The sequence below is a fragment of the Ovis canadensis genome, chromosome 3, assembly GCF_042477335.2.
Source record: "Ovis canadensis isolate MfBH-ARS-UI-01 breed Bighorn chromosome 3, ARS-UI_OviCan_v2, whole genome shotgun sequence".
Lineage (NCBI taxonomy): Eukaryota > Metazoa > Chordata > Mammalia > Artiodactyla > Bovidae > Ovis > Ovis canadensis.
Window position 1 is genome coordinate 182,719,999 of NC_091247.1, and position 16,888 is coordinate 182,736,886.

The 16,888-nt window shown below is 47.2% G+C and overlaps 2 protein-coding genes across 3 annotated transcripts in view; one reads left to right on the forward strand and one right to left on the reverse strand.

The window, feature by feature from the left end:
• SYN3 (synapsin III) overlaps window positions 1-16,888 on the reverse strand; it is a 490,317-nt gene that overhangs the window by 262,823 nt on the left and 210,606 nt on the right. The window lies entirely within an intron of this gene.
• Window positions 14,572-16,888, forward strand: part of TIMP3 (TIMP metallopeptidase inhibitor 3) — a 58,922-nt gene continuing 56,605 nt past the window's right edge. Inside the window, exon 1 of the mRNA XM_069585268.1 lies at window positions 14,572-15,093. Within this exon, the coding sequence (XP_069441369.1) occupies window positions 14,973-15,093 (121 nt within the window). The 5' untranslated portion in view covers window positions 14,572-14,972. The remainder of the gene's footprint in view (window positions 15,094-16,888) is intronic.

The following is a 16,888-nucleotide window of genomic DNA, read 5'->3' on the forward strand; positions in this document are numbered from 1 at the left end:
GACACGACTGAGCGACTGAACTGAACTGAACTGTATGCTGTGCATACACCAGAGAAAGGACAGACAAGGGCCCTGACCTTAAGGAACTTCTATTCTATGTGGAAAAGACAATGAATAACAAATAAGCAAATAAGATTTTTTTTTCAGATGGCAGTAAGTGCAAAAAGGAAATAAATCTGAAACACAGGGCAGTGGGAGGCATAAGTGACTGGGGATGGTTGTCCTACTTCAACCAGGGCATATGTCTCTGAGAAGGTGACAACTGAGCTGGATGCTGAATAACAAGAAGGAACCAGCCATGGCAGTACTTAGGAAAGCCCAGGGAGGAGATGAAGGCAGTCCTGGAGACGGAAGCGAGCTGAGCTTGGTGAGCGGATGAAAGCAGGCCAGCATGATGGGAACGTGGTGAGCAGTGGGGAGAGCAGGGGAGGCAGGGGCAGTGATGGCAGGGACTACATCATACTGGGGATGGAAGCTGGAGGCATTCAGAATTCACTCTAAATGCATGAGGGATTCAGAGCGTTTTGAGCAGGAGGGTGATATGGTCTGAGTTTTGTTCTTGAATTCAGATAATATACATAATGTTATTAGTCCAGGACCTGGTACTGGGTAGCTATCTCATTCATTGTTTACCATTTCTCGGGAGCACCACTGATCATTACAGACTTCCAGAAGGTGGGTGGCCCACGTACGTGTATCTTCCTGCTAGAGGTGGATGCACCTGACTGGGGAAGGGGACTACTCCTGACCCATCTGACTTCCTCCCTACTGCCTACCACCGCCCCCCCCCCCCACCAAGGCAGATGCCAACCACCTCTGCCAGGCCAAGGGGCAGCCAGGGTAGGATCACTGGGCCTCCAGCTGGCTCCAGCTCCAGGCCTCTGAGCCGCCTTCACGTTGTTTTAAAAATGCGAAGCATTCCAGCCATTTTAATTACTGGGTGTTGCATAAGCCAGCAACCAGTTCATACAAAGGAACAACAGACAAAAAATGATTTTTCAACATGCCTTTGGCCTCTCCCCTCCTTTCTGCCTGAAATCAGCCTGCAATCACTGGCTCCTAGGCCTTGAAAAGCACTCCAGGTATGTGCAATCTCTTTAAGAGTTTGTTGATGTGACATCAAGATGTTTTTTTCCTCTAAATACTTGCGGGAGAGGCAGTTCCAGCTACCTTCAAGTGGTTTGGAAAGTTACTGGTCATATTCTTCCTAGACACACTAAAACTATCACAGGGGCTCCATATTATACCCACTGAGAACTTTGAGTTCAGTGTGTGGTAGGTCTGTCTGGGCACTAAAACAGGGGACTTTTGGTTCCTGGAATTCCAAAATGACCACATGATAAGGTACTCCCAAGGCATGAACCCTAAACATAATATTCCAGCAGTACCTGGATGTGGAGAAGAATTTCTTAAAGTTTGCAATGTGATTAAAGAAACCTCAAGTTCCCTAATTCTGGTTTTTCAGAAGCTTCTAAACACTTTGCTCACTAATAATCTAAACAGTTTGTTTAGGTCCTACTGTGGGTCAAGCATTGGGCTAAGTGTTCAGAAAAGAAAACTCAAGAGTTTGTTAGGTAGCTCACTTCTTAAAGAGGGAAATGACACAGAAACTGATAATCCCACTGTACTGTGATGAAAATCAAGTTACAGATAATCTCTATGGTGGCACCCAGCTTGGATGGAAGGAAAGGCTACTTGCACAAGATGACTTAATGATAATAATAAGTTTGCTTTAATACTAATGTTGACCATATCCACTCATTCATGGCTGACTCTGTACTAGGAGTTCTGCTAAATCCTTCCCATGTATCGTGTTTATTCTTCACAACTCTGTGAAGTAGGCACTAATGCTGTCTCCATCTTGTTGATAAGAAAATTAACAGAAAGGTTACTTGTCCAAGAGTACAGTAAATTAACGGTGATGTGCTGGTAATTACTTAGCAACTAGCTCTTCAAAACCAAAAGCTTGGTTTGTAGCATCTGGCAATTACTCTAATGGATCTTCTTCAATCGTGCCCAATTTTAAATTACCAGTGTGACGTCACTGAATGCAGAGTTGGGAAGACTGTTTTTGTCATATAGGTACAATAGCTGGAAATAACGTCAAGAGCATAGATGAGAGTATGTAACAGAATAAAATAATGAGGAAGTGATGGGTATTAAATATTCATGACTGTATTTTTAATATAATTTGTTTGATTGTAAGTTTATACAGTCGCATATTTAATAATGCCTATGTTTAACAACTGACTGGCAAAATTCCAGAAAATATAACTATCAGCTCTCACTCACAAGCGAGAGTAAGGCAGCCCCAACACATCATGTGGAGCTCTGGAAACTCACTTTTTATCCCATAAGACAAGTAAGAGGTAGCCGGAAGAGGAGTAAAGACACTCCAGGTCAAGGGAATAGCATGAAAAAAGACTTAAGACATGGAAATGAGACAATAGACAATAATGACATTTAGTGTTTGCAAAATGTTTTCAACCCATTACTGGAGTGCAGGGCAGTGGTAAGGAGCACAGAGCTTGATGGTGAACTTCCAATTCTGGTTCTACCACTTATTAACTGTGTGATCTTGACAACGTTTCTGAACCTCTTTATGCCTCAACTTTCTTTTCTGTAAAATGGGTATGATAATAACAGTTGCTACATCTTAGGGTTTTGAGAATTAAATACATTTATATTTCTGCTTTACTGACTATGCCAAAGCCTTAGACTGTGTGGATCACAATAAACCGTGGAAAATTCTGAAAGAGATGGGAATACCAGACCACCTGACCTGCCTCTTGAGAAACCTATATGCAGGTCAGGAAGCAACAGTTAGAACTGGACATGGAACAACACACTGGTTCCAAATAGGAAAAGGAGTGCGTCAAGGCTGTATATTGTCACCCTGCATATTTAACTTATATGCAGAATACATCATGAGAAACGCTGGGCTGGAAGAAGCAAAAGCTGGAATCAAGACTGCCAGGAGAAATGTCAATAACCTCAGATATGCAGATAACACCACCCTTATGGCAGAAAGCAAAGAGGAACTAAAGAGCCTCTTGATGAAAGTAAAAGAGGAGAGTGAAAAAGTTGGCTTAAAGCTCAACTTTCAGAAAATGAAGATCATGGCATCTGGTCCCATCACTTCATGGGAAATAGATGGGGAAACAGTGGAAACAGTGTCAGACTTTATTTTTATGGGCTCCAAAATCACTGCAGATGGTGATTGCAGCCATGAAATTAAAAGATGCTTACTCCTTGGAAGAAAAGTTATGACCAACCTAAATAGCATACTCAAAAGCAGAGACATTACTTTGCCAACAAAGGTTCGTCTAGTCAAGGCTATGTTTTTTTCCAGTGGTCATGTATGGATGTGAGAGTTGGACTGTGAAGAAAGCTGAGGGCAGAAGAATTAATGCTTTTGAACTGTGGTGTTGGAAAAGACTCTTGAGAGTCCCTTGGACTGCAAGGAGATCCAATCAGTCCATTCTGAAGGAGATCAGTCCTGGGTGTTCACTGGAAGAACTGATGCTGAAACTGAAACTCCAGTACTTTGGCCACCTCATGTGAAGAAGTGACTCATTGGAAAAGACCCTGATGCTGGGAGGGATTGGGGGCAGGAGGAGAAGGGGACGACAGAGGATGAGATGGCTGGATGGCATCACCAACTCGATGGACATGAGTTTGAGTGAACTACAGGAGTTGGTGATGGACAGGGAGGCCTGGCGTGCTATGATTCATGGGGTCGCAAAGAGTCGGACACGACTGAGTGACTGAACTGAACTGATGATACTTGTAAAGTACATATAGAACAGGACCTGGTACATAATAAATCCTCAGCCAGTGTTAGTTATTTATTACTTTGATCCTTAAAACTTCCTCTGTGAATTGAATGTTTGTCCCCATTTTAAAGGGAATAAATGTAAGTTTAGAGATAAACTCAGTAGATAGAAGAGATAGAATTTCAGTAATTGTTCTGATTCTAGCTTCTGTGCTCAACCCAAGGCAGAAATCACAATGACCCCATGAGTATTACTCTTCATTAGGGCCTGCTCATGTACTCTCTGGCCTACTAAGTATCCTACTGATGGGCAGCATAGCTGATTCCTAAACACCTGGATTGATGGGTGCAAGGCATTCTGGGAAGGAAGACCCAACCGGTGACTGACATTGGGCATTGGCTATTGCCAATGGAAACTGCATCCTTGCTATTTTCTGCATGTTCACCTTCACCCTGAACAGGAAGGCTTGCAGGGTGGTTAAGAGTACGGACTCTTGGGAAAGGCTGCTCTGGATTCAAATCCAAGCACTGCACCATCCTGCCCATGTGATCTTGAGCAAGTTACATAATCTCTCTGTAGCTTTGTTTCTACACCTGAAGAAAAAACAGATTGTGAGGATAAGCTCATCTACCTCACAGCTTTCACTATTAGATTAGTATGAATTAATATATGAAAACTGCCTAGAAGAATGCCCTGCATTTAATAAGCTGCTGCTGCTAAGGCTGCTGCTAAGTCGCTTCAGTCGTGTCCGACTCTTTGCGACCCCACAGATGGCAGCCCACCAGGCTCCCCCGTCCCTGGGATTCTCCAGGCAAAAACACTGGAGTGGGTTGCCATTTCCTTCTCCAATGCATCAAAGTAAAAAGTGAAAGTGAAGTCGCTCAGTTGTGCCCAACTCTTCGTGACCCCATGGACTGCAGCCCACCAGGCTCCTCCATCCATGGGATTTTCCAGGCAAGAGTACTGGAGTGGGTTGCCATTGCCTTCTCCAATTGCATTGGCACACTATAGGAATTAGCGGTTACTATCAAGGATTGCTCTTCTTTGCTTCCTCCTTTCCCCCATCCCTTCTCTGGGTGTCACGGACATGGTCAAAGGGGACGTGACATGGGAACACGGTCTTCATTAATAAACAAAGACCATCAAACAGCAGGCTACTTATCTGCAGGGACCTCATACATTTCTGTGCCTGGAGGGCCACACCACGGTCCACACAGGTTCTCACTGTGCCAGAGCCTTATTCTCTGCACCTTGTTTGATCCTCATGAAGATCCTATGAGTTGCTCCTCTGTTTTACCATTAGATATCTGAGGACATGAGTTTGAGTAAACTCTGGGAGTTGGTGATAGACAGGGAGGCCTGGCGTGCTGCAGTCCAGGGGGTCGCAAAGATTCGACTGAGCAACTGAACTAAACTGATCTGAGGCTCAGAGAAGTGAAGGAACTTGTACAAGGTCACAGTGTGAAAAAGTCAAGAAAGATCAAAACCCAGGATTATGGACATTACAAATCTTGGTGCCTAAGCCTCTCTTCAGTCTGCCTTCCAGAATATTCCATTGGAAAGTTATGAGAGATCATAAAATCTAAACCCCTGGTTTTACATTTAAAGAAAGTGGGTTTGTTGATTTACTCATGGTCACTCAGCTATTGTGTATGGCAGAACTGAGATAAAAACCTGGTATACTGCCTCAATCTTATGCTTAAAATTTCAGAAGGAAATGAAGTCATATTCATTAGTTGTTAGAAAATACTGACCAATATTTTATCAGCTTGCCTCTAGATTCTGGGCCCTTCTTTGGTAATACAAATGTAATTTTCCAGTAGTATTCACTCAGTCATGAAGGCCATGATCTTACACCAGATACTGCCTGCTCTGTGATTTCTCCTGTCTCACCTCCCCTGCAAACCAGATCAAAGAAGAGATGATGCATAAACACTCCCTCACTGGCCCTCCTTTGAAAGGTACCATGTCTCCTGCTTGGCTGCATCACACAATAATCAAGAGCCCTGAGTACTCAATGGGAACCCAAAAGACGAAGATGAAGTCACCTGCAGCCCATGAACCTATGGATACAGTGACTTTTCAGTCTCCAGAAAGAGTGCTCATTTGGAAAGAGGTCTCTAGGTCTGAATCACAGTTCTGCCACTCCCTTCCTTGTAAGAAATTGGACATGCAGTTTAATTTTTGAACCTCAGTTTTCTTTGCTATAAAATGGACATAAAATAATACCTATTTTTTAGGGCTGTGAGTATTAGAGGAAACACTAAATGCCTTGTATGTAGCAGGTACTCCATTAATGCAAGTTCCCTTTCCTTTCTCTCATCTTAGAAACTTTTCCAGTTTATCATCCCAAGGTTGATGAACGTTACAGGACAGGAAAATAATTATTTACTGCATGTTTATTATGTATCCAGCCACGAATTAGAGAAATCTGGAGTGATGGGAAGATGATGAGATACTAAGGGCTCTGATTCCTTACCTTGTCTTTGCCAGTAATCCTGTGTGACCATATGGAAACCCACATCTCTGGGGCCTTTTCCCATAGGCGTTGGATTTGATGATCCACAATTCTCTCCCACCTCCGGTTTTCTGTCTTACTCTAATATGGGTTTCCAAATATCTCCCTGTTCCCTGGTTGGGTGGCCCAACTCCTGGCACTTCTGACCCTCCTGTTGTAGATCAGGCCACCCACTATTGTTTCCACGTCTTTCTCTCCTGTTAGACTGGGAACTCCTTGAGGGTGGTCTCTGCCTTGTTCACTTGGATCCCTAGTGTGCTTGCTGCATACCAGTGGACACCCATTCAGTGTCTAAGGAAACTGGAAGGAAGGAGGGCAGGAAGGTGAGAACCGTATACTTTCCTCCGAAGAGCTGATGATCACACTGTGACACACAAGCTGTGAGGCAAACAGAGACTGCCAGTGTCTGACTGCCAGTGACTGCTTCACAAGAGAGCAGTGGAAAGAGGCTGTCTGTCTTCTGAGCACTGAAGCCATAAATCCACATGCTATGCAAGTGCTTCACAGTACATCAGAACACAGTAAGGGGAGAATTCAAAATACAAAACTCAGACTTGTTAGCGTGAGGGTCATTATAGGATGGTGACTTACAATCGAAAATATAGAAACCAAATAGATCATAATATTCCTAGTACAGGAAAAGCCTAGGCAGAAGAAGCCAGGAGTGGCAAGTTTGGAGCAGAAAATCGGAAAGACCAAGGGAGCCAAAGTTGGCAATATGTATATGACCTTGTCACTGTACAGGCAGAGGGACTCTAGCCAGCAGCTGTGGGCACTGTCACTCTTGCGGCCAAGGATTCCTCTCACTGAGAAGGAGAATTCTACAGTATCTCAGCTGAAATACCCTTCTGATCTCATTCCCTGTGTTCCAACTCTTTCTGATGAGAAACTAGCTTCATGTCAAGCTCTCTATGGTTATCAGGAAAAAACATAAGGGTCATGTTGACACACGTATCCTATCCTACATGCCAATTGTATCTCTCATGGGAAACAAAGATAATGTAGTTTGCTTGGGTTGCTGGTCTCCTATGATTCCTAGTGTTCCTGGGACTGATCAGCTCGGAGCTGTATCTAGTTGACTTTCTGGACTTGAGAAGCTGGATTCCAGAACCTCTGTTACGATGAACTTGTGAAGCTGATACATTGACCATCCCTCCCCCCATTTTCTCTGCTATTCATTGGTTAGTTTATTTTCTCAATATTTGGAAAGTGCCTATGAGTATGAAGTGCAGATGCTGTGCTAGAGGCTGAGGAAGGGCCTGGATTTGCTTGCTGTCTAAGGGAGAGAAAGACATATCAACCACTAGGGACAACAGAGTATGGGAGGAACCCGGTAGGAATCTGCGGGATACTGTGTGAGTGGGAGAGGACTGAAGAAGGAGAGGCCTTGGAGGAGCAGTCAGATCTGCTGAGGCAGAGACAGGGTCAGGGAAAATATCCATGAGGTAATTCAAGTTGAATCCAGAACGACAAAGATCCTGACAGATGAGACAGAGGAGGGTCAGGAATATAATGGTGGAAGGTGGATTCCAGGCAAAGAGTGCAGTGTGAGCAAGCCTCAGAGGCAGGACCTGAGAGCTGGAACACAAAAGGCTTGAAGATGAGAATGGGGACATAGATTAGAAGCCTAGGTTGAATGGGGACATAGGCTGGAAGCATAGGTTGAATGGGGACATAGGACAGGACATGCTGTTGCGTAACTGAGAGCTGGAAAACAAAAGGCTTGAAGATGAGAATGGGGACATAGGTTGGAAACATAGGTTGAATGGGGACATAGGACAGGACATGCTGTTGTGTAATGGCAGGGATAGCAGTCACAATATATTCTGCTCGAATGGTGCGCCTCTGGGGACCTCAGGATGAGCCAGAGCACACGGAGCCTTGTATGCCTTTCTTGGGAGCTTAATACTTTGTTCAGAAAGCCACGGAGAACAAGTGAATCATTTTAAGCCAAATACAGCATGACTTCAGATTTATATTTGAAAAACTTAACATGAGCAGCAGTGTAAAAGCTGAATTTGATAGAGAAAGACCCTGGATAGAGTGGATAATTATGTGACAATTGAAATTGTCAGGAAAGACTATAGGGGCCTGATCCAAGGCAGACATAGTGGAAAGAAGTGAAGGTTAGAAGAGATGCATGGAGTGAGAATCTACAGCACTTGGTGAATGATGGTGCCACTGGCAGGGATGGGTCATACCAGAGAGGACTGAGAGGAAGACAGTGAGTTTGGACTCTTAGGGGTCTGAGGAGCCCATGGGACCTCCAAGTGCAACTGTCCCGGGGAAATTGGGTCTAGACAAGAGCTCATAGGGATACTGCTGCTTACAGCAGTGGACAGACCAGAGTGGGAGGTGGGTCCAGGGGAGACAGTGGGATTAGCCAGGGGGAGTGTGGAAGATAGGAAGGAAGGAAAGGGAAGAAAAGGGATCCTTGGACAAAATTGGGAAACACCTATATTTTAGTGGCAGGAAGAGCCTGAAGAGTCTGCAAAGAAGACTGAGAAGGTACAGTTGGAGAGGCAGAAAGCAAAAACCCAGAGAGAGTGGAGTCTCAGCAGTCGAGTTTAAGGAGGATGTGTTTAACGGTGTCCCCATTGCATAGGACAAGTCAATTTCAATTCCAGCAGGTTCCACCGCAACAGGCTCAAGCACCTAGGCAGAAATGGGATCTCTAGCCCAGGCTGACAGCATAACAATCCTTTATCTGTCTGGCCATCCCATTCCCTCCCAAGCTATAGAGCGGCAGGCAGAGACACTCACATGCGTCTTCTGTGCAAAGCTGAGCATGCAACCTTCAAAGAAACCACAAAGGAGCTGCTCATTTTTAAAGGAAAATGCATGGACTTCATGGGCATAGGGAAGACATTAAGACAGGGTCGAGGAGGAGAAGCTCTGCTTCCACTTCATATTACCCTTCATAGAAACAGTCAACCGAGTACACAGTCAAAAACAAAAAAGAGCAAGTGCTGGAATCTTAGCTCTGTTTCCCATCTCCTACCACCCCAGTAAAAAGGAGCACAAAATGTCTCCACTATGCACATGTGTTTTCTGGTTTAAAATCTCTGGGAGTAGCTCCCTGCAAAAAGAAATGCCGATACCCCAGGATTCAGGTGAATTCAGCCAGAGACTCACACTAAGGGGTCTTCACTCCCTGGCAGGGATGGGGGAGAGCTGGGGGAAGAGACGCCCGGGGAAGAGATGCCCTGCAATTTTACTGCCGTGAAATTGGCTCCAGATGGAAGCAAGGCAAGGTGTTCACTCCCTGCTGGTGCCAGACACAGAGAGAACCTGAAATGCCTGCCACCTTAGGTCCAGAATCCCCCAGCGCCGGGTGGCAGCCCTGCTAAGGGTCTGGTCAGGGCTCACGGTGCAGGGTGGACCGGGGCTGTCTGTTGCTCAGAAGAGACTATTTTAAAATGCAATGACTTTCAGATGGACTGTGGGTTTGGGGAAGGCGCGGCGGCTGGGGTCTGGAAGAGAAGGGACAGGAAAGAGGAGAGGTGTTTCCCTACACGGCTGCAGAGATGACATACATCTTAGGACCTTCTCCAGTTTCAGTTTTCAGAGGCCAGCTCTGCCCTGGAAGAGAAGGACCATGGGATCCTCTGTTGTATTCCCAGGTCTCCCCAGTACCCCTCAAATCCATGATTCACAAGTATGTAGCTTCCTGAGAGCACGGCTCCCCTTGGGTTGACATGTGGCCAGCCTGAGGGTGGAGAAGCTGGGCAGCTGCGGACCCAGACGGGATGCTGACTGAGAGCTTTGTGGCCATTGCAGACGGGAGGGGTTAGCTTCACCCACTCAAAGGCACCCACACCCCACTGACTAGTGTGGAACTGTGCCTTTCCCCCCTTCTCAGTGAGACCAGCTGAGGCTTCAGGCTGAGGGAATGGGTGTTCTCTGGCTTACAGCGCCCCCTATCATTGGTCAAAGGGATAGAGCCCTGTGAGCTCTCCAAGGAGCTAGCCACCTGCCTATGTCAGTACTGGCTGGTGGGGCCAATTAATTCCATCCATTCAGCTAATCCTTATTGACATCTTTGCTACCACGAACACTGTCCTCAAGGAACTTACCATCCAGGAAGGTAAACAATCACATTACAGTCAGACAAGTAGTGTGAGGGAAAGAAGCACAGGATCACATGGGAGGGACTTGACAAAGACTGGAGACAGGAATCAGAGAAGGCTCTCTAGAGGAGGTGACATCTAAACTATGATCTGAAGGCAGTACAGGAGTTAAATGAATTTTAGAAATAAGGCATGGAGACAACAAAAGGCTTATTTCTTGATCTTTTAGTGCTTATGATGCAAGAGGCAAAAAGGCAGAAAAACAAGTAATTACAATGGGGCTCTATCAGGAATATGACCCTCAATCTCTTGTATGCTTTCACCATCAAAATCTTTGGTTTCAGCCGGAGTCTTGGAGGAGAGAGCAGAAAGCAGAATAGGAACTCAGTGTTGACTGAGAAATTGATGGACATGCTTTAGTCTCTCACAGTTAATTTTTCTCAAAATTCTTTAATGGCAAGATCTATCTTTCCTTCAGAGACATTCACCTTGTCCTTGAGACTTTTCCATGGGTCCTGAGACTTTTCAGCCAGGGGGGATCTTGGAGATCACTGAGTTACAGCCTTCATCCAATGAACAAGAAAACTGAGTCTAGACAGGTGAGATGACTTGCCTCAACAACTGTTTCTGCAGCCACCTTTGGAACAAATCTCACATCTTTTGCTTCTGTTTTTCATCCCAGCCTCTCTTTGTCCCCCAGAAAGAAAATTTTCATGTGTCACTTTGCAGCAATATACTTGAAATGCTTTCAGAAGATATTAGATAATTTAGAAAGGGAAAAATAAACACACAAGAGATAAATCTCTGAGGAGTACAGAGCTGCATTTGTTATGACTGGCTCAGAGGTGATTATTAACATAACAGAGAACTATTTAGTCAGTGCAGTGCAGTTCTCTACCTGTTGGGTACTGGACAAAGGGACTCTGAAACTCATCTATAGACTTGAAATGCAGATTCAGGACTGCGAGTGGCTGCATAAGAGTCTAAACGTTAGATCATGCACTGCAGTTGGGGGGACTGGGGCCACGAGTGTGTGGAAGACAACCCAGGTTAGGAATCAGGCAGCCACAGCACAATCTCGGGTCTACTGCGAGCTAACCATGAGACTTTTGGGCAAATTTCTTCATCTGTCTGAACCTTATTTTCCCCACCTGTAAAATGAGGATGGGCAGAATCTCAGGTCATTTTTCAGGTTCTCTAAATGGCTGTGAGAGACTTCCCAGAGAGTCTAGCATCTTGGAACTTGATATGAAGAGGGGGTGGACCACTAAATCTGGACCACCAGATTTAGAAACTTCTTCAGTTCTTCTGGGGTTTATAAATCTATCAGTGTCCTTAGCTATCAAGACAAAGTGGGGAGCCAGTATCCTCATTCTTATTTACCATTGGCCCCAGGCCCCCTCCATCTAGCTTCTAAAGTGGACTTGAGAAAGCAATTCTTACATATTACTAGGTCCATGGACACAATGACATCTGGATTGATGGCTATGAGGTCTGCTTGCTGCCCTTGACCCAGAGGCAGTGTGTAGTGCTCCCCTCTATAACGATGCATGAAGCTTGCTTTTTCTCTTGTTCAAAGTGAGGACTGAGGATGGATGGACAGAAGATAGTCCCCTTGGGTTAGACATTAGGGAGAACTTTCCAACTGAAACAGAAGCTGAACTCCAAACACACTGACCCAGTTTAGGATAGGGAGTTAGAGGAAATAAACCAAAGGGCAATTTTGCTACCTTTCAGCTAGAAAAACAATCAGATTACTCTTACACTTGTATAACTAAGCTCCAGTACTTTGGCCACCTCATGCGAAGAGTTGACTCATTGGAAAAAACTCTGATGCTGGGAGGGATTGAGGGCAGGAGGAGAAGGGGATGACCGAGGATGAGATGGCTGGATGGCATCACGGACTCCATGGACGTGAGTCTGAGTGAACTCCGGGAGATGGTGATAGACAGGGAGGCCTGGCGTACTGCGATTCATGGGGTCTCGAAGAGTCGGACACGACTGAGCGACTGAACTGAACTGAACTGAACTGCCATAAAATCATATGCTTCAGATGTTTTCTATAAGGAACCTGCTGCTTGAAATTCAGCAAAAGTTATTTCTCTGACACTCATTTTCTAGGCAAGCCTTCCCTTGGAGAAACTGTTGGTAATTTGGACAAAACCTTAAAGTGAGAAAGAAAAGAGAGAGAGAGAGTGAAGAGAACGCTTCAACACGTAAGATGCTTATCCAAAGTAGATTTGGTCTGGAAAGGCCTATAAAACCTTCCACATGACTGGCACAGTGCAGGGATAAATGAAACTCTCAAATCCTACCAAGTATGCCCTCATTCAACCTGGATCCTTGGAGTAACTTCCAAAGTGTCCACAGCTCAAGACTCAATGGGTTGCTGGCCACACCCATACCCGTGTCCCTTGAGACCCTAATTTATACCCTAAGGAGTAAAAAGCAGCCTTCTCAAATATCTTAGGCTTCAAAGTGTTTCTTCTAGTGTGGTTGGGGAAACAGTACAACTACAGTTCATGGAACAAGGGGCAAAATTCTAAGTAAACACTGAGGGAAGGAAAGCTCTCTCTGGATGGGGCTACAGTCAAAGTTAGGATGGGAAGGGTCTTAAAAGTTGGGGAGGAAACAAGACAGAAAAATGTGGAAACTAGATTCCTCTCCTTACAGCTAAATTCTTAAGGGGGAAAGGGAAGCTTTAAAAATGTTCTTGGAAATATCATTTCCAATGAAGCTTTCTGCTCCTGCCATTTTGGTGTCACTTCTCTGAGGTGTAAACAGAGGAATTTCTGAGAAAGAGGATGAACTTGCACTTCAGAGCAGCACTTCTCATCCTTCTTTTGTTCCAAACTTTTACCATTTTTATTGCCAACTCACTTTAGTCTCTTTCCAAACGGGATGAGTTGGGTGAGAAAGTGAGAAATATGCAAGAATAGAAAGAAGATTCCAGCTGCAAAAAGGACACTTGCACAGATAAAGCTAGCTGCCACTAAAAAGTCCAAGAAAATAAACACCTGTCTTAAGGCAGGAATCAGAGAATTCAGTTCCTGGCTGGTTGCCAAGTAATGGCATCTTTGTGCAACAGTTTCCTCATCTGGAAAGTGTGAATAACACTTTGTGTTTTTCCTATCTAAAAGGATCATTGTGAGATGTAATGAGGTGAAGTATGGAAAATATTAATATAAGGCAGGCTCAAGAGATTACTGAATAAGAAAAATAGTCATAGTATCAGTTTTTTAGCAGATATCCATTGTTCCTCATGTTCTTGAATCCTGGATAGTTCTTCAGGATCTAGTTTCATTTCCGGTTGGAATTAGTTCACCTCTAATTCCTCGCTGAAGGATGGAGACCTGTCTGCCCTCGGTGGGGTTACCATTTCCTCGTGCCCTAACTTACTGTTTTTCGAGTAAGCCTAGGGACTTTGCACTTGCTGTTATCTCCTCCCAGCTGCCAAAGGGCTGAGGCTTCTTGTTCACAGCCAGGCTGTCACCTTCTCAGCCATTTTGCTTATTATCCCGTAGACAGCAGCGCCCTCCGCAGTATTTCTAACCCATCATTCATCATTCAGGGCACTATTACCTTAGTAAATCACCCTATGTACTCATGTATCTTCTAATGTATTGCCTACTAGTTCCATGGGAACAAAGAGTTCGTTTTGCTCATCCCAGAATCCAGAACGATGTCTGTTGAATGGCCTCATGATTTACTCCGGCTGAGCCCGGGAAACAACCTTTCGTTACAGTCAGTTCCAAAAGGCAAACGACTTCTTCCTACTGAGCAGGAAAGTCTGGAGCAGCGATACGCTGAGGGATAGGGGACTTGTCAGCAACCTGGTTCTTTCCCCTCTGACCCGGCTCTCTCCAGAGAAGGCACAGTTAGCCTTTATTTATCCTTTCCACCAGGCGCAGTCAAGGTCCCCAAGGCAAGGCCACCTCTGACCTGCCAAAGGGGTTGGTGCTGGGGTGAGCGGTAGTTGATTTTGGTTTGGGTCAGAGGTGCCCAGAGGGCGGGGTGGGCGTATGGCGGGTTTGCAGGCGAGGAGGGCAAGGGGGCGCCGCTCCGAGGGCCCCTGCGCCAGCGCGTAGCAGGGGCGCGTTCAGCCCACCCACTCGCGTGCCCACAGCTGTATTATTCCCTAAAAGGACCTGAACGGGACGGGCGGCCCCGCCCCGTCGCCCCGCGCCCCCGGCCCCGCCCCCTTTTTGGAGGGCCGATGAGGTAATGCGGCTCTGCTATTGGTCGGAGTCGGCGGGCCCCGCGCGCTCGAGAGGGGGTGCCCGGGGGGACCCGCGCTATATCACTCGGCCGCGGGGCTGCGGCGCAGAGCGGGCAGCGGGCGGACGCTCGGACAGCTTCTCCTCCTTCTGCTCCCTCAGCTCCTGCTCCTCCGCCCAGAGAGACTGCCCACCCGCCCAGTCCTGCGCCAGCGCCGAGGCAGCTCCGTCGCACTCCATCCCGTCCCGCCGGGCACTCGGAGGGCGGCGCGCTCCAAGCCAAAGTTGCCCCCCACAGGCGGGCGGGCGAGCGCAGGCTGCAGCGACCCGGCCCGTGGCGCGCAAGGCAACTTTGTAGACGCGAGCAGCAGCCCCAGCAACGGCAGCGGCGATGACTCCCTGGCTCGGGCTCGTCGTGCTCCTGGGCAGCTGGAGCCTGGGGGACTGGGGCGCTGAGGCGTGCACGTGCTCGCCCAGCCACCCCCAGGACGCGTTCTGCAACTCAGACATCGGTAAGCGCTCCCGGGGTCCCTGCCGGAGCCCCCGCGGTGACCGTTCGCTCGCGCGCTGCAGCCGGGACTCCGGCGCTGCTATGGGTGGCCTCGCCAACCCCCAATCCTTTCCATTGCCTGGGCTTGGGGGGAGGTCGTGGAGGTAGATACTGAGGTATGCTTCAGCATGACCGAGGTGGGTAGACGCAGAGAAACCCACCGAGGCCGAGTGAACTCTTTGTAGCCATGGTCTTTTAGGGCGTGAGGTCCTTACTGGTCTTTTTGACATCTGGAAAATTCCCCTTTTCACTATCACCGGAGAACTGTCTGGGGAAGAAAGATGGGGAGAGCATTTCTAAAACTTGTAATGCCAACTAAAGTGCTGGGATGATGACGAGTTTAAAAAATAAAAATTAAAAAGAAAAAGTTGCCAGTCATGTGCAGGGGAAAGTTGCAGGAGAAACTTGTAGTTTTCTGAGTTTTCACCATCTCCCCACTATGTTCATTCTTTTCACCAAGACCCAACTCAGCCTCACAATCCCTGGGCAAGTGCTAACTGAGCTTCTTGGACTGCCAAGTTTGGGTGGATTTAAGGGGGGAAATAAGAAGGAATCTGTGGGGTTGACCCTCCCCGAAGGAACTGTATTTGAAAGTGTTGATAGCAAGCAGGAGGTGGCGTGTGTGAGGGATCACTTATCACATAGCTGTGAGAATTCACAGGAAGGCTTTTTTTTTCCTTGAATGTGTGTGGGGTGGGGGGAGACACGGCAGTGGAAAACAGATTTGTTACCAAAAGAACAAAGATGCCAAGGGTCACATCATGGTGACTATTCCAAATCGGACTTAGTGTCTTGATTAGAGACAAGGGCCTTTAGAGTCCTGGGAGAACTTGTTTCAGAGTGTTCGGGACACTTGTGCTTGGATGGCCAGAGGGGGAGCAGCAGCTGGAAAACATCTCTCCTCTCCTTTCCAGCTCATAAAGCTTGCAAGTCTAGTGGCCCTTGCTCTGTGTGTGTGTGTAAATGCGGGCGGGGGGTGGGGTGCAACACAGTCTAGTCACCCTCTGCCTGTGTCCATTCAGAGGTGAAGAATGGAGCGTGTGTGTTTTAAGCACAGTCATAAAGAGGAAAAGAAATTTTCCACTGGGTCCTGGGTGAGGGCCTCCACAAGTGTGCTGCAGGCGAGGAGGGGGAGGAGGCAGGAACCTGGCAGGGGAGGCAGCTGAGGCTGGGAGGGGTGCTGCTGGTGGGCCTGGCAAGCCTAGGAGATGTGAGGGAGGTGGCTGTGGTGACTGGGTCAGTCTGGCTGGCAGGCAGGAGTATTTGTGTGACCTAGGGTCACCCACATTAGTGGCTTCCTGGGGTCCTTGCTGTGCCCCTTTCCTTCTCCTGGGGGAATCTGACTGGCCCCTGGGTTTGTGGATTGCAGGGAAGGATTCTTCGGGGCTGCCAGAGGCCTGCAAGGTTTTCTTCTCCCTTGACTGCCCCCACCCAAATTCCACTTGGCCTGTCCCTCCTCACCCTCTGGGTGTCATTCCCACCTAACTGATGTGGCAGCTACTGCTGGGGGTGGCGGCTCTGGTCCTCTCAGTGAAGAGCACATACTTGGGTCCAGGCATCAGGTGGAGTCAGGGCGTCGTCCTCTACCTGACAGTGGTTTGGGCGTGTTCACTTGGATTTCCGATGTGTGTGGAGAGGGAGACCTCATGCCTTCCCCTTGCCCTTGGCTTTTAGGTTTCTACCCTGGAAGTTCGCCAGGGGACAGTGGAAACAGGAGCAAGGAGACCACTTCCGATAGTGGCCCTGCCTAACCACTG